General features: G+C 43.3%; 1 protein-coding gene across 1 annotated transcript in view; it reads right to left on the reverse strand.

Annotated features, from left to right (window-relative positions):
• smad4a (SMAD family member 4a) overlaps nucleotides 1–22,112 on the reverse strand; it is a 45,284-nt gene extending 23,172 nt beyond the window's left edge. Inside the window, exons 1-9 of the mRNA XM_084325241.1 lie at nucleotides 21,819–22,112; nucleotides 19,998–20,326; nucleotides 17,737–17,911; nucleotides 15,929–15,958; nucleotides 15,625–15,822; nucleotides 15,270–15,377; nucleotides 7,927–7,977; nucleotides 3,601–3,784; nucleotides 1,166–1,334 (exon numbers count right to left, since the gene is read on the reverse strand). Of these exons, the coding sequence (XP_084181367.1) occupies nucleotides 1,166–1,334; nucleotides 3,601–3,784; nucleotides 7,927–7,977; nucleotides 15,270–15,377; nucleotides 15,625–15,822; nucleotides 15,929–15,958; nucleotides 17,737–17,911; nucleotides 19,998–20,237 (1,155 nt within the window). The 5' untranslated portion in view covers nucleotides 20,238–20,326; nucleotides 21,819–22,112. The remainder of the gene's footprint in view (nucleotides 1–1,165; nucleotides 1,335–3,600; nucleotides 3,785–7,926; nucleotides 7,978–15,269; nucleotides 15,378–15,624; nucleotides 15,823–15,928; nucleotides 15,959–17,736; nucleotides 17,912–19,997; nucleotides 20,327–21,818) is intronic.
• Nucleotides 22,113–24,979: the final 2,867 nt, after the last annotated feature.

Genomic DNA, 24,979 nt, shown 5'->3' on the forward strand with positions numbered 1-24,979 from the left:
CATGTACTAAAATACAAATATTTTGGAAGTGTCATCCAGGAAATATATAAAATTCTAAGCTATGGGCGCGGCCGGGTAGTGCAGCGGACTAAGCGTCTGTCTACCACCACAGAGACAGTGGGATCGAATCCAGCTGTGGTGCTTCCGGGTTGGCCGACCGTCCATACTAACACAATTGGCAGTGTTAGAGGGTGGGAAACCCGGCGAGGGTGGGTCCTGGTCGTTGTAAACAGCGACTCCTACAGTTCGGTCGGGGCGCCTGCACAGCAAGGGAAGGATCTAGGAAAGGTAGTGTGACCTTCCACACGTTACACTCTCCCAGTGAGAGTCCGCGCTGCCAGGTGAAAAGAAGGGTTGGAGGAGGAAGCATGTGATAGTATCCGCCCTCCCGGACCGGCGGTAGGGGATAGAGTGCGCAACGACCAGGAAGGGGATTGGGAATTGGCATAACGACTAACATTGGGAGGGGAGAAACTGAAAAAGAAAGGAGGAAAAAGATAATTAAAAAAAATATATAATTATAATAATTCTAAGCTATGAATTTCCCATGGAACCCCAGATAGTCTACCTGGGCCTGCTCTCAGAGGAGATCATTCACAAAGAAGACTTGTATCTGTTCAACTCAAGTTCAAACCTCTGTTACTCTATTGCATTAGCACTAAAAGTGATTATCTTTTTTGCATTAGTAACTTTAGAATGTTATCTTTCAAAAGAGACCAGGCTCATGCATGTGCTATAAGTATAAAGTATAAAGCTAAGCTTTGCAAAAGAAGTATGCAGTCCTCAAGTTCAAGTAAAAAAGGTTAAGTAACTAGTGTTCCGCTGGGAAAGACTGCAGCAGGGATGTCTGTGACTATTTCCCCATGCTCAGTTGACATTGTTAACATGCCCACTATGCAAAGCGTGCTCTCTCTCTCTCAAATACACACTCTGCTCCAGTCATGCATCCACTCAACTCATAGAAAATACAGCATCAGGCTATTATTCTAAAAGTATCGATACTAAAAAAGTATTGAACCGTTTTTAACAGCTGGGTATCACGATACTTTTCTAGTATCTGTATATTGTGCAACATTAACTCAGACTGTTGCAACCCGTTCTCAACTGACAAATGGGGCAGAAAAATAAATACAAAAAGATACCAGAAGACTATTTGCCATGTCACCTTGATATAGGCGCTGGGGTAGATCTTGTGAACAGCGTCTCCAGGGGCGCGTCCGGCCTCTCGGTCCAGGTAGTAGCTCTGCACGAACACTGCATGGTCACTCAGGCAGCGCACCCACACGTCCCCCTCACCCTTACACTCCAGCTGCACGCCTTTGCCAATGTGGAGCCTAGAGACACAAGGAGGGGAGAGAGCAGAGGACGGCGGACAGAGAGCATGAGGATGCAGACAATGTATTTACACTGTATTATACACTTAAAAATTAGAAGTGAGCATGGTGCACTCATATCACTCCAATATCACAGATATATCCCTCCAATATCACCAATATATCACTCCAATATTACTGATATATCACCAATATATCACTCCAATATCACTGATATATCAAGTCAAGTCAAGAGTTGTATTCGTCACGGCATACAATGAAATGCGGGTGGTCTTGCCCGCAACGATGTGCATAATACAATAGTAATATATAATAGAATCAATCAATAGAATCATATCACTCCAATATATCATTCCAATATCAGATATATATTACTCCAAGATATATTACTCCAATATCACAGACACATCACTCCAAAATCACCAATATATTACTCCAATATATCACTCCAATATCAGTGATATATCACTCGAATATCGTTGATACATCACTCCAATATAGGTGGAACATCTAATAAAATTCCTAATATGAGCTACTTGTTATGATGTGCTGCCATCACCACAGAACCTAAAACAGTGGGTAGATGGGGACCCGTCGTGTCCTCTGTGTTCAGAGACGGAAGGTGAATTCAGGATGTACTCTGAGAGTGCAGCCATCCAATTTGTCCGAGGGGGAGAGAAAGGTTTGTAGGCAGGCATGAGTCAGGCCACCTAAATGGAGCTACTGATTGGGAGATGCAGGTAGATTAGGAAAATTATGTTCCACGAGAGATAGTTAGCACTAACTTGAGGCCTGACATAGTATTATGGTCTTGTAGTTAGGGATGCACCGATCCGATATTGATATCGGCCCCGATATGACTAAAATAGCTAGATCGGGTATAATTTTTTTATTTTTATAATTTTTTGTTTTTGTTTCATTTGAATAATAAACAACAATTCAGTACATTTATATCTGTGTTAATTTGTTACATTTTGTTTCACTAAGTTAGGAAAGTAATGTTTTAAGTCAAGCCTGATGTTGCCTTGCACAAAAGAATGATCCCAGTTTCTTCCACACAGTGAGGCATACAGTTTATTAATTGAACAATGGGTATCGGATCGGTACCGGCCGATTCCCAAAGCCCAGGTATCGGTATCGGGACTGAAAAAGTCGGATCGGTGCATCCCTACTTGTAGTCAGCGGATACTTTATTTTATAGAATTGACCGTGCCTTGGGAGGATTCAGTGGAGGAGGCTTATGAAAGGAAAAAGCTTAGATATGCAGACTTGGCAGCAGGAACTGAACAGCGAGGATGGAAAGCTAGGGTTTGTCCAGTGGAAGTAGGATGCAGAGGATTTATAGCACGATCGACTATCATTATTGGGAGAGTAGGGGGATTCGTGGGCGAAGTTTGCAAAAGGGGTAAATGAGATGTCAGAAGAAGCATTGAAAGACAGTGGATTTGATTGAGGAGAAATAATGTCAGCTGGGGGCCAAAGTAAACCGATGGTAAGAGTATTCCTTTTATTGTGAAGGGAGGTGCCCACTTGAAAACCCTGGTGAGCTGCCTATCTACACGCTGGGTTGTTGTGATGGCCATTGGGTTTCTTCATTGAGCGTTTATACTTATTATTAGGGCACAAGTATCTTGTGTTTTATTATTAAAAACTCCAATATCGTCGATATATCACTCCAATATCACATATATATCACTCCAATATCGCCAACATATCACTTCAATATCACCCATGTATGTATCACTCCAATATCACAGATATATCACCCATATATCACTTCAATATCACAGATATATCGCCCATATATCACTATCCATTACTTCTACTGAACAGTATAGACGTATATACAGTATGTGTCAAGATATAAAAAGGACTTCATGTTAAACAATGGCTCTTCAGATCTTTAGTATTGGTGGGAATCCTCACATACCAACATCCTATTTTAGCCTGATAAGTATCTGATAAGATAAGATAATATCTTCATTGATCCCCTTGGGGAAATTCAGGCATCATAGCAGCAGGGGGGAAGGGAGAGGGGAGGTACAGGTAGGGTAATAGTAGAAGACATAAATATAGGCAATACAATAATAGTAAAGATAAAATATACCAGTATTGAGACATCCCTAGTGATATCCACTGTACATAAAAGACACAGCAGCCACTCTAAAGAGATATTAGTGCATATTATGTGTCGTGTGTGTGTCTGTGTGTGTGTGTGTGTGTGTGTGAATGAATAACCATGACAGACAGTATGTGGTTCGAGTACCTGGCTCTCTCAATGTTCTCCGTCCTGTGGACATTGCTCAGCTGACCCAGGCAGAAGCGGTCCCCTCCCGACGGGTCCACATAGCCATCCACCGTCACTACGGGGCAGGTGGACGGCACCTTGAAGGTCTCTCCGACCTGGACGTCCATCTCAAAGTAAGCGATGGAGCACCAGTATTCAGGAGCTGGAACAGAGAGGCACAATAAGCATGGCATTGCATTGCGGTTTGGTATTCTAATGGCGAGTGTTTTATCAAAGACCTTCGGTCTTAGGACAGGGATTCTATTTTACTAACTATTTTATTGCACTACACTATTGCACTATTTTACTCTTTTTATTACGGTCTATTTTAAAACCGCCATAGAATCAAACCATAAACAAGGTGGCCTATTGGGATGTTGTAGCCTAATGTGAAAAACGACGTGATTTTTGTGCTCATTTTGTGTTTTTTTTTGCTGCTGTGAAGCACTTTGAGCTGCAATTATTGTATGAAAGGTGCTATACAAATAAAGTGGATTATTATTATGTTTTTGTTTTCTCGTGTATGGAATGGAATGTATTTTGTTGTCGTTTTTGTCTAGGTGTGAAGTAGGGATGGGCACGAGTAATGTTTTTTAACCGGATTAACCAAACGTTTATTGCAGGTAGAAGGACAGTGTGTGGGAGTTCTATCCACTCTGTCTCGTTGTGATGACATATGTTCCATTAACACCACTTTTCCCAGATAAAATACACACACACATGAATTATTCAATAATTATGGTGAATATTTTCAAAATTATACATTATCCAGAGGCGGTCGTAATTAACAGAAAAAAGGTCCCACTTTTCCCAGTACTTCAAAAATGTGTCTTTCTGTAGTCTGAGAGTAAAAGTAAGTATTTCTATTGTGTATATTTCACCTATAATGTCCATCCAATTTTCTTTAGTTGGAGGTTCTTGTTGATACCAGTGACGTGTGATCGCTTTCTTACTTGTCGCTAAAAATATTTGTATCAAATATCTGTCCCCTCCTACCAATTCCTCGGGATGCGCTTTCTAATCGGCTAAATGCATACAGCCTGTTAGCTATATCTGCCTAGTATATTCCTTTGTTCCTCCTTTTAACCAAGGAAACTATAAAAGAAGAAAGGGTCATCACATCACTGTATAGTGCGTGAACGCACATCGGTGCCAAGTGTGGGAAATGTCCATTCGGCCGCCATGGGGTCATTAAAACAGGTTATTACCTTGGGTGTCAGAATCATCAGCAATGTGTTGCATTGTTAACCAAGTAACGTTTGATATATTGGTTGTTATACAACAGGTAGGTCCGACCACGCATTGTGATTGGTCGAGAGCGTTCTAAACTGTGAGTATATTCATGATACACGCACGGTTAAATCACCATGAATATATACCACTGCGCTGGCTTTAGAATGTTGTAGAAAGTTTCAACTACCATTCATCAAACGGAAACAGTCAACATGACAACATTACGTTTGATTTAACGTACCCGTTAACTATAAACGAGTGGATAGATATAGAGGACGGGGCCTACATCCAACGGTATTCATGAAAACAGCATCATTAGACATGCCAATCCAACGAAAGATGAGCTGGACGCGCTGGAGAAAAGCCGCAATTAATCCTTCAACACCACCAAGTCGACGGCCTGGGCATTGAACCGGCCCAACTCCCGAAACCGTCCGAGGTACTGATGACTTTTTTCGACTTTTGCTTGCATTAGACCAGTGCTTCTCAAACTTTTTCTGTCAGGCCCCCCTTTGGCGGACCAAAATATTTTCTAGGTGGTATCAGATGAGATTTCAAAGAGTTTTTCCAAGAGTTTGGATGGAGATGTGTCAGGAAGCTTTGTCTCAATGTTGTCTGTAAAGGTTTTTTTTATCCAGAGTAACTTGGTGATCCTTTTCTGTGTTTTATTAAATAATGATTTTCAGATTTTGAGAAATGGTATTTTCATGGAGAACAGTGCAGCTGCAACAGATAGCACTTTAGTGTTAATTTTCTGTAATCCATTTTTTTTTTTTTATAAATCTCAAGGCCCCCCCCTGTCATGCCTCTGCGCCGCCCCCAGGGGGGCGCGCCCCCCACTTTGAGAAACACTGCATTAGACTAATACATCATTTGTTTGCGTTGCCATTTGAAATTCCATAGCAACGAGACATCTTTAGGAACTATTTCTCTACGCCAAGTTCACTGAAATCAATATAAAAGACCCTAGAATTGTCTGTATTCATCCTATATTTTCCCGACGCAACCTGTTGTATAAAAAAATACACACAATTAAGCATAATACACTCGGAAGCCAGTGGAATGTCATGAACAGGTAAATAAAGTAAAATGACTGGGGATAATAATTGATAGCCAGCTGTCATGGGCAGAACACATTGATACCATAGTGAAGAAGATGGGGAGTGGTATCTCCATGGTGAGGAAATGTCTTTCGTATGTCCCTACATACATTGTGGGACAGGTGGCGAAATCTTTAATTTTATGTCACCTGGATTATTGTGCACCAGTATGGTCCTCTGCATCCAAAGGTCAACTATAGAAATTGCAAACTGCCCAGAACAGAGCTGCAAGGTTAGTCTTGTTTCCATGAGAACAAACACTATCAGTATGCACCGTCAACTCTCATGGTTAACGGTAGAGAATAGGCTGGTTTTCAACACGGTTACATTTTTCAGGAACACTGTCTTTTCGTCTCAACCTGTTTTCTTATACAAACAAACAGTCAGGTTCATTCTTATTTTACTAGGTCAGCCGATGATGGACATATTATGTTACCACGTCCAAAATCAAATGCTAAAGAGGACGGTTGTTTAACGTGCCATCAATCATTGGAATAACTGCCCACTGAGCATAAGTAAATTGAATAGAAAAGTGTCTTTCAAGTAAGAATGCACTATACTGTTCACATTTGGGAGTGGAAATACCTACTGTAGGAATGTAATAATGAAATATTTAGTCATGAATGTAATAACCTTTTCTGAAAATATTCTGATGTTTATAAAGAGGTCTACAATGTTTTACTGTTTTTAGATTATCATTGTTAATTAAGTGAATTGTGATTGTCATATGTATCTCATGTATTGTTATGTTTTGTGTTGTCTTTCTGTGTGGACCCCAGGAAGACTAGCTCGCCAGTTAATGGGGATCCTTTTACCTTTTAAACAACAACCAACAATAAACATTGCCATGCTGTGATGCGCCCGCAGGCATGAGAGCGAAGCTCGAGTGGCGTAGGCATATTGGCAATATTCATGACATACCACTGCTCCTCGTGTATTATTGCTTAATTGTATATTTCCTCAGATAGCTGGTATATTTAGAATTTTAATACAGGCTTCGATAGAACTGGCACCAAAATCTGGCACCAAGCAGAGCATAGAATGCTGGTATTCTGACGTGATGACCCTTCCTTCCTTTTATAGTTTCCTAGCTTTTAACCGGATTAACCAAACGTTGTTGATTGCAGGTAGAAGGACAGTGTGTGGGAGTTCTATCCACTCTGTCTCGGTGTGATGACATATGTTCCATCAACACCACTTTGGAAATAAGTGTTCTTTTCTAATTTCCTCCATTTAGCAGCTCCATTTTAATCACTACACTCGTGGGTCAACTCGTCCGAGCAAGACCTTGAAGTGAGGAAGGCACTTGCATGGAGGGCTCTGAACGGCATGACCAGTGTGTGGAAATCCAACCTCCCCCGTCAAATCAAGCTCAACTTCTTTCATGCAACAGTTGAGTCTGTCCTTTTGTATGGCAGTGAATGCTGGACCTTGAAGCCCACCCTGCAGAAGTCCTTGGATGGGTGCTACACCAGAATGATGCGTGTGGTGCTCAACATCAACAGGGATGAGCATGTCACTAATGCAAACTTGTATGGGGGGGTGCTAAAGGTGAGCGATAAAGTGGCAGTCAGGAGAATGAGGCTGGCAGGTCACTGCCAGAGACACCATGAGATGCCAACCAGCAAACTTGTACTGTGGGAACCAACACACGGGCATCGATCACGAGGACGTCCCACGTTAACCTATGTGGACGTACTCAGGAGAGATGTGGGAACAGAAAGCACCGGCGAGCTAGCCAGATGCATGGAGGATCGGGATGACTGGAAGCACCGATGGAGGGCCCGTCCGAGGACGACCTAGATAGAGATAGACACTGTGCGGCAAGTTCACAGTGGGTCGACTGGAATACAACAGGCTCCGCAATCAAGGTTCCACTCGTGCGTGTGCGTGTGTGTGTGTTACTGAGTTAACCGGGCACCAATATGCTAATAATGTGCATTTAGGTACAGTTTAAATATGGGCTACTCACCCGGGTGGTTGGATATGGGCGGTTGGAATGCTATCTCATTGCCGACGGGCCCTGAAAAAGAATGCGCCTTCATTAGCAAGCCGTGAATTGTTATTCAGAAATGTACCGTTATTGCAAATGAGTCAAGACCTCGATAACAACACTGATAATAACAACGTTTCATCTAAGTGTTATTTAGATCAAGTCCTTTTTGGAGATTACGTGAAAAAATGTAATCCATGTTGTGACGATTCCCCCAGATCAACAATTTAACAGGATTTGAAAGGAGACTTCAGAGAGAAAAGCGTAACTGTACATTTACATTTAGTCATTTAGCTGACGCTTTTATCCAAAGCGACTTACAAGTTCTGTACGACAAGCCATCAGGAAGGGCACAACTCTATCATCTGAGCAACAATGAAATACTGTATTTCAATCAGATCCGACATCAAGGCCACCTAATTATCCCTTAATTGGCTCATATCAATCCCCGTCTCCTGAGCAGCCATTGTGTAGTGTAATGTGTGCCTGGTGCCAGTGTATGGCAGCCATTGAGCCTGCATAGTCCAAGGTCAATTATCATTCAGTGCAAACTTGCAATAATTAGTTCTGACATACCGTACATAATCATCAGAATCCATGGCGGTTTGTTACAGGACCTTGTATATATATAGTATTACAGTATGTAATGGAAAATGGTAAATAAATGGTGCATTTATATAGCAGCTTTTATCCAAAGCACTTTACAATTTTGTTCCTCACATTCACCCATTCACTCACACACTGACGGCGGAGGCGACCATGCAAGGTGCCAACCTTCTCATCGGGAGCAATTAGGGGTTAACCCCTTAAGCCCGGTACGGGCCGGAATTAATATCACGTCATAAATAGATCAATACAGTCCGTATAAATTAATGTTGCAGTTTTCTTTTTCAAATGTAGCCAAGAGTAAAGACCCTAACTAGTCTAGTTAGTAGATAGAGGGGGGTATCATGCACCCCCCGGAAATATACTTCTAACCAGACTTTCTAGAATGGAAAAAAGGTGAAAAAAATTATAGGCTATGTTAACAAGTTGTCAGAGTGTCCCATGTATCATTTACGGTATATGCAAATTAAGGGACGCAATTATCAAAAAATTGCAAAAAAAACAGTTTCATGACTCTCAGCCAATATTTTTACTAGGGATGCCCCGATCGATCGGCCACCGATCGTTATAGGCCGATAATCAGTATAAATATGCGATCGGTGATAATGCTTTATTTTCGCCGATCGTCAACCGATCTCACTCGCTGTCGCTGAGTTCTGTCTCAGACACCGGGTGGTGCGGCGTCTGCTCATCCCTCCAGCCCCTCCCGCATGCATGTAAACACGGGTCTAGTAGTCTAGTGGGACGGGACACGGGAGGACGGCGTCTCCCTGAGCTAACGTTAGCTTAGCTACCGTTACAAAATGACCAAGTCAACTATTCACTTTTAGTTTAATACATGATGAGGCATTGTCTAACCGAACAGTATCTAGCCGGCCAGCTACCGATAGCTCCTGACATCAACAAACGCTCCACAAAGTCTAGTAGAGACCTGTATGATACCTGTTAGCTGTTAGCTCACGTTAGCGCAAGTTAGTTCACTGTTCAAAACGAAATGTCCCATTGAACTAAATAATTCACTGAGGCGTTGTATTAACGTTATATATCCGGCTAGCAGTAGTTACAGATAGCTCCTGATATCAATGTCTTATAACACTGATTCAATGCGTATTCGAGCTGAGGGCATGTTGAATGTGATATGACCACAGTAACGTTATACCAATAGGGTCCATCTGCAGCGCAGGAGAATCCTTGCCGTAGCTCGAGGCTACTCGAGTATAGGGTCCAGGTGCAGCTCCGGAGAATCCTGGCCGTAGCTGGAGGCTACTAGAGTACACACAGACAGTGGAGCTTGTTGCGGGGTGGCGATGTCTCGCAGATAATAAAAGTACAAGTCTAATTATATAATATATATATTTTATAAAAAATATATATATGTATATAAAATTAAATAAAAATTTTTGTATCAAAAACGATCGGATCGGTATCAGCCGATATGGCTCGCGACGATCGGTGATCGGTATCGGTGGCAAGAAACGTGATCGGGGCATCCCTAATTTTTACTAATTAGTCGAGTAGGAAAGAGGATACTATCATGCACCCCCTGGAAATATATTGTTAACCAGTGTTTCTAGATTGGAAACAATGTGTAAACAATGATAGGCTATTGAGGGAAATCGGTGGTTTTTCAATGTATGTGATGTATAGATTGGGGGAGATGACCACATCTAACGGTGCCGGGTCAGAGAGATCGAAATGTGCATGGTTTGCCTTAGAAGAGGGTGGTGGAAGAGGTGTTTCAGAGCGAGCAGGAGTCACTGAATAGCAGCACACTGACCGAGCAGGGTGTTTGTTTTGAATTCCGATCTAAGACACAACATGCTGATACCGTGGCAGGAGACACAGAGGCAGAGCGCGATGGAGGTTTTGACAGTAATGAAACGTTTAAAATGTGTGAAAGGTTATTAGCAGTTGTCATGACAGCACGTCGCATGACAACCAGAAGAGGGGCGGGCTATCGTTGCTATGACGAAGATCCTATAAAGCAGACAGTGGTTCCGGGTGTAAGCCAGACCAAGAGCGGCTAAGGGCAGACTACAATCTGACTAGAGACTCTCTCCTCTCATCACGGAGAGGGGGGGGGGGGGGAAGGATGCCACATCATTATTAGCTTCGGCTACCACGAGGATGGTCTTGGCTAACGACCAGGCCTGACCACCATTGGACTGAATAGCAGAAGGACGATAGCAAGGACGATACAATTTGATAACATCTGATTATGAGGTTCTGTTTATTGAATAAACAACCCTCTTCCAAGAAAGGTATTACGCTGTGTCAAAGTGTCGAATTCTTACGAAGGTGGAGGATTATTATGGTTTGCGGATCGCACTAACGGGGAGAGACAGGGTACAAAATAGTTACACGCCCAGCGCCACAGGCGTGTAGATTTAATGTTTGGCCGTCATAAATTAAGGCCTGGGCGCCATCTGGCGGCCAACTAAATCCACTGCATGGGTCGGGATTAATATGATGCAGGGAGTAGTCCAGCTGAGCGGGAGAAATGTCGTGGGAGCGGGCGGAAGTTGCCCAATCTGGAACAATCTCTGGGGCTGCAGCTGGACCCTATTGGATGCGGGCGTGGTGAGTTGAAACGAAAGTGAAACTGTGTGTGTGTGTGTGAGATGCGCTCTGCTCACGAGATCAAGTTTGTAACATGAGATCTGTCTTCATCCGTTCTTTAGCCTACTACAAAAAAAACCTGCAATCGCGTTTTTGATTGTGCTCTGATATTTAATTTTGCATTTGATTTGACCAAATATGTGGAGGCATATTCCCGGAGTAGCTCCCCCGGGTCCCCCCTCAAAATTAAGAAAAACAGGCGACAACATTAACGTTGACGAGTCAGTTGCTACCACCAGCACCACCGATAACACTGCACCTGCTACTAGCGTCGGTGTAGTTAGGAAATTTAACCAGAAATGGTACACATCTGATTCCGGGAAACCACGAGAATGGCTTAAATTTGAGGGGGGGGGGGGTAATGTTTTGTATACCATGTCGTGCCAAAGCAACGGATAAAAGAAAACTAATTTCATTTGTCATCGGGACGTCGGTGATGAAACTGGAAGCCATCAAAAGCCACGAGACGTCACGCTGTCACAGGGACTGCTCTGTTAGATACAAAGCACAGTCTACTCCGCTCCTGGCTGCTCCGACTGTTGACCAAGCTGTCAGAGTCGACTCTGGCTAAAATGCGGATACTATTCCGTAACGCCCACGCTATAGCGAAAAAATCAAGACCATACAGGGACTTCGCCTGGATGTGCGAGTACGTTTATTGTGTTTTTTTTATAACGTTAGTCCAGCATGTTCATATAGGTGTGTCGGCTTTCACTTTCAGCTAATTATGGTTGTAAAGCCTACCCAGTGGAATTGTTTACATAACAATGCATGATATTATATATTATTATATTATTATTCCATACAAGGCTGGATGCATTACAGACTCCGCTAACATCCCTTGTTGCCTTGTAGGTGGCAAGTATGGATTTGTTTATCTTGTTTGAAGTTGTTTTAATATGTTCTTTAATTCTTTTGCTTCCATATTGTAAATAAATTCGCAATAAATTATTTGCATTTAAAACTATTAACGCTGACTCATTCCTTCAGTCCACTCAAAATTAGGCTAATATTCCTTATGTTGTTTATGATATTAATTGAAAATAGCATACGAGAGTATTATATAGTAATAATAACACATGGCGATATACTAAAAAGCTATTTATAATTTTTGGCTTGTAAAAAATCTGGATGGCTGGTAGTTTTTAAAATCTACCAGCCAAATGGCTGGTAAGTCAAAAAGTTAAGTTTGTTCCCTGGGGAGAGATAAGGATTGTATCAGCCAGTGTATGAGACGTCAGGACCATTAAAAGTACACAACGCAGATGGGGAGATGATTACCGGTACACAAGCCAAACAGATGAAGACGTGATACTGGCCGATTGATCAGAATCTAACACTATGTTAAAAATCTGTCAGTGTCCCATGTATCATTTATATGCAAATTAAGGACGCGATTATCTATCACAAAAAGATCAGTTTAATATATCTCAGCCAATATTGCAGATAACTGAACAAATGAGGTGTCTAGACCCATGTTTTGAGGGTCAAAGATCACAATAACACTATCCCTAGTCACATTTGTCATTTGCACACTGATGAAGGCCGGATGGCTGAAAACGTTTTGTGCGCTATAACAACTTGAAAATAAAAACAACGATATTCCGAGTGCGGTCCCTACCTCCTTTTTTGCAACTATCCCTAGAGTGATCACATGTTTCTATGCAAGTAGCCTATGCAAATCTGTGCCGTCAATACAAAATAATCACATTTTTACCAATTAGTTGAGTAGGAAAGCGGATACTATCATGCACCCCCTGGAAATATATTGTTAACCAGTGTTTCTAGATTGGAAAAAAATTGTAGAAAATGATAGGCTATGTAAAAAAAAATCAGTCAGAGTGTCCCATGTATCATTTATATGCAAATTAATGACGCCATCGTCAAAAAACGAATGTCGCTATTTCAGCCAATATTGCAAATAACTGAACAAGTAGGTTGTCTAGACCCATATTTTGAGGGTCAAAAATCATAATAAAACTATTGCCAGAATGATCACCCGTTTGTGGCGAGCTAGTATGCAAATTAGTGGCACCTTTACAAAGAATAAATAATTTTTACCAATAAAGACACATTATATTGTAGATGACTGAACAAAAAAAGATGTGGACTCATGTTTTGAGGGTTAAAGATAGTAATACAATTTCTGAAGTGGTCACATATCTCTGGCATGCTTATATACAAGAGTGCTGCTTCCAATGCCATTTCTTACGTAGGTCTACATGTATGTAATATGGTAAATACGTCCCCTGTTCTGGATATCTTCTTTGTTGACACAACATTCAAGTATTTTTTTCTATTTGTATTTTGTGCCCTAAACTACTAATCATCATCATCACTAAAACAATTGTCAAAGTCTCTCTTCGATCTCCATCTCTTCCTCCGCCTCATCACACTCGTACTCTCCATCCTCCTCATCCATGTTATATATATATATACTGATGATCCTCCTCTACCAGCATGACCAACCTCTCCATATACTGATGATCCTCCTCTACCAGCATGACCAACCTCTCCATATACTGATGATCCTCCTCTACCAGCATGACCAACCTCTCCATATACTGATGATCCTCCTCTACCAGCATGACCAACCTCTATATATACTGGTGATCCTCCTCTACCATGTCAGCATGACCAACCTCTATATATACTGGTGATCCTCCTCTACCATGTCAGCATGACCAACCTTTATATATACTGATGAGCCTCCTCCATCATGTCAGCATGACCAACCTCTCTATATACTGATGAGCCTCCTCTACCATGTCAGCATGACCAACCTCTATATACTGATGAGCCTCCTCTACCATGTCAGCATGACCAACCTCTATATACTGATGAGCCTCCTCTACCATGTCAGCATGACCAACCTCTCTATATACTGGTGATCCCCCTCTACCATGTCAGCATGACCAACCTCTCTATATACTGATGATCCTCCTCTACCAGCATGACCAACCTCTCTATATACTGATGATCCTCCTCTACCAGCATGACCAACCTCTACACATACTGGTGATCCTCCTCTACCATGTCAGCATGACCAACCTGTACACATACTGGTGATCCTCCTCTACCAGCATGACCAACCTCTCTATATACTGGTGATCCTCCTCTACCATGTCAGCATGACCAACCTCTACACATACTGGTGATCCTCCTCTACCATGTCAGCATGACCAACCTGTACACATACTGATGATCCTCCTCTACCAGAATGACCAACCTCTCTATATACTGATCAGTGTTTTCCATTAATTACCTAGACTGTGGCGGCCCGCCCACATAAGAACATGCAAATGTACCCTGTAGAAGTGAAGCAATCTACCATTTACTTGGGTATGTACTTTTAGGTGAATTTTCTGAAAATATGGCTAGGGGGGTAAGAGTTGTTGAAGTGTCTTGCTCAAGGACACTTCGACACACTGCCCGGGAGGAGCGGGAATTGAATGGGAATGTCACAGTTATGTCATTTAGGTTCAAAACATAGTAAAACATGGTTAGTACCGTATGTTAGTATAAATTGTCTAGTATAAATGCAGTCCATTTACCATTTGCTGCACATCAGCTCAGTGATAAATGTCATGAAACAATGCATGACTGTTTGCCATTCAATCAACAGCAGCGAAGGGATCTGAAGTCATTCTGACACTGTGGATAATTCCCTCCAATTAGCGGTGAATCACCACATCACCGTGTTACTAACATGAACACTGAGCTTGATCTTTTATCCCGAGGTCTAATTAGCTTGGCAGGGGGAGAGTAGTCATTGAAATGATCTCTACTTAAAGACGTATGTTACTGCAGAGTCTAATCATGTTGACATTCAAATGGTATGAAATGGTAAATGGGACAGCATTTATATAGCAGCTTGTATCTGAAGCGCCTTACAAATTATGCCTCACATGCACTCACACAGTCACACACACAGATGGCGAAGGCGTCCGTGCAAGGTGCCAACCTGCTAATCGGGGGGGGGGGGGGGTTAAGTGTCTTGCTCAAGAAACCTTCCGATTACCCGGCGGCCACTCTACCTCCTGAGCCACTGTCGCTCCATTCAGTCAAGAGTGATTCAACAGACGGGTACTACTCACAGTAATGGCCAGTATGAGACATGGGTGTATGGTGCTGCAGGTGGCCGTTCTGGAGTGTAGGCACAGCGGGGGCGAAACTGCTGTTCCTGGTCCAGTTGGGGGTGGAGTCTGAAAAACATGTTCATTTGTTCTAGTATACAGCCTAAAAATGTGGTTGCCAAGGGTTAGAGAGCAACGGATTTAATCACAACTTAAAGCTGTACTATGTAGTTTAGGGGGTTAAGATTTGAGCCTGAAGATTTCCGATGTTTAGTAGTATTATTTTTTTCAAGAGTTATCGAATTATAAAAAGCTGTGACAATAAAATAATCTGAATCAACTGGCTGCCTGGTCTAGTTATCACGTAGTGTCTCACTTGAGGGCCCAGCGGCGATGCTGGAGAAGGCTGAGGTGGAGGCCGAGGCTTCAGACGGGGATAAGAGCCCCGGGGAGCCGAAGCCCTCCTGGGCACCCGGCCTCGACGGAGGATGCTGGATGGTCTGGAGGTGGCTCTCAGAGCTGGAGTGAGATTGCTGGTTATCAAAGTCATACTCATCCTTCACCATGAGAGGGCCTATAGTGGAACAACGTAGAGTTGGTTAAGACCGATGGGTTACCCCACGACGCCCTCGTAGCAAGAAAAATCTGAACACAGAGAACGAGTAGCAGTACTTCCTTACCTGAACTTGAAAGGGTAAGTCCTGACAGGTCTGTGTGAGGAGAAGCAACGACAGACTTAGTCAACGCATCATTGTAAAAGGAAGACAATGTTCAATGGGGAGAAAGCGGACAACTTGGGGTGTAGTAGTTTTATCTGACACCACGACAGCAGCCAGGCCATGTTACTGAGAGAGATAAGTACATTTTCTGAACTTCAGAGCTATAAGCCCTACATTCAAGGGGTGTGGGTTTGGGGGGCACTTTAAGCGGGTGGTCTGGGGGTCCTCCCCCTGGAAATTCTGAGCGTCAAACATTTAATTTCATGGATTCTGGTGTACTTTTCTGCATCAATTTATGGTGTAAATGTCTTTATATGTAAAGGAAAATACAACATTTCAGGTACCAGCTGAGACAAATGTAATAATGCAGTAAGGCTCTCAGGCATTCTGTATTGCTTTAAAATATTCCTTTGCCTGTATTTGTATTGTTGTTGGTTAATATACTGTAGTTACAGCAGTGTTTCCCCTACCATTGCCTTGGCGGGGTGGCCCGCCCCTCCAGAAATAATTATAAAAAAAGATATATATAAACGGAGACGCAGAAAAAAAAATCTACCAAATCCATTCCGAGACAACTCAGAGACTGACTAGCATCGCGTGTAACAAGTCTCCAGGCTAGATCCACGAAGAATGGATTGCACCCTTACTTACAATTCATTATGAATTGAAAATGGGGGACCCTGATGTAAACAAGACGAAAGTCTTTCTCTGGTCTGCATCCCAATTGTGTGTATTGAGCCGTACTGTATTGTACCCATTCTGCAATCTGTTAATAACATTTTCATTCAATCAATCACCTTGTTAATATTTATTAATTTATGTGCAATCGTTTCCTCATTTCAGCTCAGTGTAGAGAAATGCACCGATACTAACAAACCGCCTTACTGCGTGCGTCTATGACGGGGCGACACTGTTGACACCACGTATCCGTGACACGCGCGCCCTGCGAAAACACTCGTAATTTTGCGGGCCTACCACCCCCCCCTGAAAAAAATCCTAGGGGAAACACTGTACAGGTAAGAAGGATACATAAATGTTTTGACCCCCATATTTTTTTTACCTCTTTCGGGGAGGGGGTCGTCTTTCATATTAGCTATATTTTATGAGGGGGACAAATTTACCTCTTCTCAATATTGAAGGGGACATGTCCCCTGCAACAACCCCCCTAAATATACGCCTATATTTATATGAAAATAATTTGGATGTAATAAATCAAACTAAAATCCTATGAGTCCACAAAGTCTGTCATTAATTAACTGTCAGTGGACAAACTCCAAAATGTGTCACTTGATGACATCATAAATCCCAAGTCCTGATGCTCCGATTGCCAGCTTATGTTTATAGAAGACGCTGCCTGCACTGTCCAAGATCATTGGAATGGCACAATGTGGGGCGACAGATTTGGGGGGGCGACAGTGGCTCAGGAGGTAGAGCAGCCGTCTGATAATCGGAAGGTTCCCGGTTCGATTCCCGCTCCTCCCGGGCAGCATGTCGATGTGTCCTTGAGCAAGACACTTAACCCCTAATTGCTCCCGATGAGCAGGTCGGCACCTTGCATGGTCACAAGTGCCATCGGTGTGTGAATGTGAATATGAATATGAATATGAATGGGTGAATGTGAGGAACAAAATAGTAAAATCGCTTTGGATAAAAGCACTATATAAAATGCTAAATTTACCATTTATAAACTGCACCATTCACAATGTAAATTCAGTTATAGGGTAGATTTTCCCTTTTTACGTCTCGACAAACTTGTGACCCCCACTCACCGATCCCCGGTGAGACGACTCTCTCGTAGTGGTACGGGTTGACGCACACATTGTCACACTTCAGGTCGAAGGCATACTGGCAATACTTCACATGCTTCAACTCGTTCTTGTGTAGATCGGGCCAACGCCAGAGTCGAGCATACACCACGTGGGGGAAGCCTTTACGTCCAGCAATCTAAGGGTAAAGAGTGGAAGGCGTTAAGAGGGAAAAAGAGCAGCACATTTAGTCATTTACATTAAGTCATTTAGCTGACGCTTTTATCCAAAGCGACTTACAGATTGTGAGCGACAAGTCGGCAAGAGAGGTACCTCTCTGGCAGCTAATAATAATAATAATAGATCAAATTTATATAGCGCCTTTCATAGAACCCAAGGTCGCTTCACAATCGGGACAAAAAATAGGGCTAGGGAAATAGGGGGGAAAAAGGGGATGAGGGAAGGTAAGGGATAATGGATAATGGACCTAAACTAACTGATGGGGAAAAGCCTTGGTGAAGAGGTGTGTTTTTAGAGCAGATTTTAAGGTGTCCACGGTTGGGGCGTTGAGGATTTCGGGGGGGGGGGGGGGGGGGGGGGGGGGGGGGGAGTTCCAGAGGGTAGGGGACGCCACGCTGAAGGCTCTGTCCCCAAAAGTCTGTAACCTGGTGCAAGAGATGGAGAGGAGACATAGATCAGAGGATCGTAGGTTCCGGGATGGAGTGTGCTGGTGGAGGAGATCAGACAGGTATCGGGGGCGAGGGCATGGAGGGACTTGTAGGTGAGGAGCAGGAGTTTGAAGGTGATGCGGAACTTGACTGGGAGCCAGTGGAGGTGGATGAGGGTGGGGGTGATGTGCTGCCAGGGCTTGGTGTGAGTGAGAACCCTGGCAGCTGAGTTCTGAACATACTGGAGCTAAGGGTCGGTGGCATTGTTCGGCAAATAGTAACAAGCTTGTGTGTTACACTCCTGAGTGCATAGTAGTATTAGCATGGGGCGACAGTGGCTCGGGAGGTAGAGCAGACGTCTGGCATTCCGGCTCCTCCTGGACAGTGCGTCGAAGTGTCCTTGAGCAAGACACTTAACCCCTAACTGCTCCCGATGAGCAGGTTGGCACCTTGCATGGTTGCCTCTGCCGTCGGTGTGTTAATGTGTGAGCAGGGAGCGAAATTAACTTTTTGACTCACCGGCCAATTATTATTTTATATAAAACATTTTTTTTTTAATAAAATATATATATTATATAATCATACTTGTAGTTGTATTATCTGCGAGACATCGCCACCTCGCTTCGCTGTCTGCAAACAGCTCCATTGTCTGTGTGTATACTCGAGTGGCCTCCAGCTCCAGCAAGGATTCTCCGGCGCTGCAGCTGGACCCTAAACTCTACATTCAGCATGCAAAAGGATTCTCCTGCGCTACAGCTGGACCCTATTCAGCAGCCCTCATGCGATGTAAGCCAGGGACTCGAATACGCATGTTGTAGGACATTGATGTCAGGAGCTATCTGTAGCTACTGCTGGATGGCGTTGGGACAACGTCTCAGTGAACCATTTAGTTTACTGCGACATTTCGTAGTGACTAGTGAGCTACCTAGCCAACGGAGGTATTATGCACTAGACTATTGCTGGAGCATTTGTTGATGTCGGGAGCTATCAGTAGCTAGCCGGCTGGATAACGTTACACAATGCCTCATGTATTAAACTAAGTGAATAGTTGACTGGGTCATTTTGTAACGGTAGCTAACGTTATCTCACGAAGGTCCCACTGACTAGACTAACGTCACGGTGACTGTCGGAGGCAATAGCCTCGGTTTACATGCAGCATACAGAAACAGGTGCGGGAGGGGTAGGAGCAGCAGTGCGCTGCGTGTCTGTGCTGAGACAGCGAGTGAGAACTCCGCTAAAGAATTGGATCATGATTTTCGGTTTTCACATGACTATTTGATTGCCCGCCACACGGCGGGCAGACCTCTCAGTGGGAGGCGCCAAACGTAAAAACTGAGCGCCAATGGCGGGTGGCGGGCTTTAGTTTCGCCCCCTGTGTGTGAGTGAATGGGTAAAATGTGAGGAACAAATTGTAAAGTGCTTTGGATAAAAGTGCTATATAAATGCACCATTTACCATTCATGGTAAGTAAAAGTGTTAAATGCAATCTTCACAGATTTCCCCCTCAATATGGGCCTGTGTGTTTTACATGTTGTTATGTCTGTCCCCAGCTTTAGTAGTACGGTGCCAATTAGGCTAGACAGATGTTCAGACAATCCTGCATATCAACTGCTGTACCTGAAGGCGTCCATCCAAGGTGCGCTGTATGGTCACACATTTGCTAGGATGAGCTCCATTGGTGGTAATGGCTGTGATGAGAGAATCCAGCTCATCCTTCTTTTCCTTCAGTTTCTTTACGAGGCTCTCGATGGCTCGCTTGGCAAAGCTTTCGCTCTCTCCACCTTGTCTGTGGCACATCAGGCTGTGCACGATGCTCAGACAGGCATCATTGCTTGTAGGAGTGTTAGCGATTGACATCCTGCTCCTTTAGTTTCAGTTACAGATTGACCAGTGAAGCGTGTCAAGGTGAAACTAGGGTGAGAATGATATATCCCAGGCTTGGCAACCTGAAATGGGGTGAAAAACAAACGGCCAGCAAATCAGTTGTTGCACAGAGAAGTTATTCATAAACACAAGATCTAGCAGACATCATTCTGACCTTCCACTACCATGAACCAATCTTATAAAATAAATCTATCATGTACAGAGTCACCAAAAACGTAAAAGCCACTTCATACAGTACTAATTAGGTGCCATCTCCCTAATCTTTATTCTCATTTGTTTTTCTTTTCATCTTCAATTCCATACGAGATTCGTTTAGCTTTGTGGTCATTTGCAATTAGGCTAATTATTATTTTTGTGCTTATGTTCACGTCTATTTTGTTTTGTCTGATTAGAATTCTTGTTTGTTTTTATTCGTTTCTTTTAACTTGTAGGCTACTATGTATGTTGGATGTCTTGTAAATCGGACCACAGGTAGACTAGTGTGGGCGCTCTTTGCGTCAAATAATGGGGATCATAATCAAATAAACCCACAAGACATTAATTTAATTTAAATGTAGCTTAAAATGTAGAGAAAACAAATGTCAACGAATGCATGCAAACAGAATGCGTGTATTTTGCTATCTACTTGTGTAGGACTATAACCTGTCTTCATGTGGCCTTTTGAAGCCATTGATAATAATGGGGATCAAGTGAGCCGCTGGTTGAGTTTAATAAACATGAAAAAAGCACATAATTTATGAGAATTGACTTGGCCTTCATACTTTGACTGAAAAGCATAAAACAATCAATCTGAAATACAAAACCGTATCTGTGTTTAGCAATGGGTTGAAATACACAAGCCAATGTAGCAGTACTGTCTATTTGTATGTCATGTATGTCATATATGTCCTGATTAATTGAAAATGGGGGACCCTGATGTAAACAAGACGAAAGTCTTTCTCTGGTCTGCATCCCCTTAACAATTGTGTGTATTGAGCTGTACTGTATTGTACAGTACTGCATTTGAAAATCTGGTATGTCATAAATGTATAGATGTAGCAGTACTGTCTATCTGTATGTCATGTATGTCATATATGTTACAATTAATTGAAAATGGGGGACCCTGATGTAAACAAGACGAAAGTCTTTCTCTGGTCTGCATCCCCTTAACAATTGTATGTATTGAGCTGTACTGTACCCATTCTGCAATCTGTTAATAAAGTTTTCAATCAATCAATCAACTCATTCTGCAATCTGTTAAAGTTTTCAATCAATCAATCAATCAAAACCAAAGCTATACATTAAATAAGATACGATACCACAATGTCTACCTTATGTACAACACTAAAGCTGACAGAACATCCCAATAGTATGCTACCCCGTGCATAACGTAACATTATGCCAGTATTACGATTGTGGGGCGTAGCCTAACGTTTACCACAATAAAGGTGCGTTTAGCTGTCGCTAACGTTACATTAGCTAACGGTTAGCAATTAGCGCTTAGCTGTGTTAGCTAGTAAGCCAACAACTTAAGATAGCCAACACCAACCCATGGCTGAATAAAAAAAAACTTACGGAGCAGTCTCCACACAGTTGTTTTAGAGGCAACAGCAGACGATTATTATTTCTAGCTATCAGAACCAACAAGAACATCGGCTAACGTTAGCTAGCCAGCTAACTGATGAACGGTATTCGAGTAACATTAAATCTGCACGTTTGATGACCAACTCTGACCAACTCAAAAATTTGCAACCGCATATTGGCTATGGTCGTGCATTTTACAACGCCCCCTCAGCGTATTACAGTGGGCGAAAGTTAACTATTTGGCAAACAACGAAACAACGCAGTCTAGCAAGCGTGTTAGCTTTAGTTGGCCATGAAAATAAACAAAAACTCGTCTCCAGTCTCCACCCACTACGCTGAAAATACAAGTGCGCAAGTGCGCATGCTTACCTCGCGTGGCGCTGCAAGAATGAACATTTCCTCCTTGTCTTTATCTTTATAACAAACAACAACATTGATTGATTGAAAATTGTATACAGATTACAGAATGGATCCCCCACCCACCCCCCCACCTCCAATGTACAGTCGTGTGATCGTGGTATTCACTGACCTTTGGGAAGTATTTTGACATGTACATGGGTACCTTGGTCGTGTAGTGTATCTTGTAGACCAGGCCCATTGCAAGTTGCTGTACTCTGTCATCTACTCTAAGCCATCCTAGGTTGTCAAAGTGGGCAGGGGTGAGGTGGGTTCTAGGAGTCAGGTCAAGCAGTAGTCTGACCAGTTTGTTTTGATATGTTTGTAATTTTGTTTTTAGTGCCTTTGAGGTGCTTTGGTACCATGATGTGCAAGCATAGTCGTAGTACCCTCGAATGAGTGCTCCTGCCAGAGTCTTCAGGGTATTCTTGTTTACCAGAGAGGAGATCCGGTACAAGAATCGAGTTAGTTGGTTGACTTTTTTTACTTTACTGCTACATCTATACATTTATGACATACCAGATTTACAAATACAGTACTGTTTGTGATACAAGAAGAGTCTAAAAAAGAGAGTATATACATTTGACGAAGAAACTACATTGGAGGAGGTTGATAGGTAGGGGGTTGGGTAGGTGGGGTGGGGTGGGGGGGGGGGACTAAATTGGAGGTGGGGATTGGGTAGGCGGGGTTGGGGGGGTAACATTGGATTATCGACGAAACCTTACTTGGTCCCAAGAAGAGGTTCTCGTGTATTATTGGGTTTAATAGGACATTTATTGTACATTGGAGGGGGTTGCGTTAGGACATTTACAGGGGCCAGTTTCGAATTGCAGTCTCTCGTAGGTGCTCTTTGAGAGTGGTTTTGAAAGTGGGTAGTAATTCACATTCCTTTACAGCTGTGGGTAGGGCGTTCCACATTGATGTGGCATAATTGCTAAACGTGTTTAGTCCCTTGTTTGAGCCGAATCTGGGTTTAACATGATTTGTGGAGCTCCTTCTGCATGGTGTTGTGGTCGTGGTATTCACTGACCTTTGGGAAGTATTTTGACTATGTACATGGGTACCTTAGTTGTGTAGTGTATCTTGTAGACCAGGCCCATTGCAAGTTGCTGTACTCTGTCGTCTACTCTAAGCCATCCTAGGTTGTCAAAGTGTCATGACATACATGACATACAGATATATAGTACTGTTTCATCAAAAACATTTATGACATAAAAGGCATAATACACAATACAGTACTGTTTAAGAGAAAGAGATCAAATATATACATTCGAAGGGGAAGAAACTGTACATTGTAGGGGGTTGGGTGGGGGGTGGTTTGGACATTTACCGGGTCCAGTTTCTAATTGCAGCCACCCATAGGTGCTCTTTGAGAGCGATTTTGAAGGAGGGTATGGAAGGGATTCACATAATTTTACGGCTGTGGGTAGGGCGTTCCACATTGTTGTTGTTACAATCACAGCCAGAGCCTCCCTCTCACCTACTACTTCCACGCCCTTATATGGGCAGCTTCCTGTCGCAGTTTCCACACGCTGTCAGCCAAGTCCTATCTGCACACCTGAGACTTGTCAGGTCATCACCGGCGCTGATATGAGCCCTGTGGTTCCTGCCACTCACCGTCCGAGTGTTGCTACACCTATACCTACGAGGACGTAGCCTACTAGCTACCCTGTCTGTTTCTCTGCATTACCCTAACCCTTGTCTCCCTGTGCCCAGGACTGCCTGCCACTCGGTCTACGCTGTCTCCAGAGACACCACCCGCCTGGACGTTCCTGTAGATCACAAAGGAGTGCTCCTGATCGCACCAGTCGCGCATTCCTGTACATTCAAATAACCCTGTCTGCATGGTACCTGTGGAATAAACAACCTAAACCGCTCCATTCTCCTCTGCCTGTGTTCTGCTCGTGGGCTCAAGTTCTGTATCATGCTAGCTTCCGCTCAGCGTCATATTGCATATATCTCGCTTCAGCGTATATACACTGAATAATTCCAAAATTTACCTTTACATACCAACATCCGTCTGACCACACCCCCATCTGCTACCTATATAAGCAGGGGTGGGGCCACACACTCATCTCCTTTTCAAATTTCACCACAAGGAAGTGCCTGTTATATACCCCACTTGACGTGGAGAAAATATTTATCTGAGGAAAGGAAAACAGAAGACAAGGAGATACGTTGACATTATATCTTTATTTTCTCTCTCACTATTTTCGAGAAAATACTGCGATATTGTCTTCGTCACTGGAGTGTCTGGAAGATGATGATCATTCTGACCTCCACCGGTTTTTTCGTATTAGGGGCTCGCGCCGCTGATATACTCCCCATCTGCAGTCCTCCTTGCTGCGGCTGGATGGGTATTGACCCTCCGGTCATACAGCTGGACTGTGGGATGCACCGGCTGTTGTGAGAAGCCGGTTTGCTTCCGTGCTGGGTGAGTACTGTTTTGCTTGCGAGCGCTAGTTGTCTGTTAGTGCTATGGGGGCTAGCTGACAATTTACGAAGGCCGGCCCCAGATTGGGGTCCTCTGCTCGGCTTCTTAAGCGGCGGACGGAGGATCTTGGTCTGACGCCCATGATGGTCAACCTAGTGGGCCGCGACCGAGACCTGGTTGAACCCGGGATTCTCTGGACAAGCGGATGCTTCTCTGTCCCGTGCAGGCCCCATCTTTCACATGAATGTGGAAGTACACCCTAAAGCACGAGGAAAAGTGGGCATGGATCTTCGTTATCGGGAGTTCGATGCTCATGTCGGCT

Source organism: Notolepis coatsorum, assembly GCF_963971535.1.
Source record: "Notolepis coatsorum genome assembly, chromosome: 11".
Taxonomy (NCBI): Eukaryota; Metazoa; Chordata; class Actinopteri; order Aulopiformes; family Paralepididae; genus Notolepis; species Notolepis coatsorum.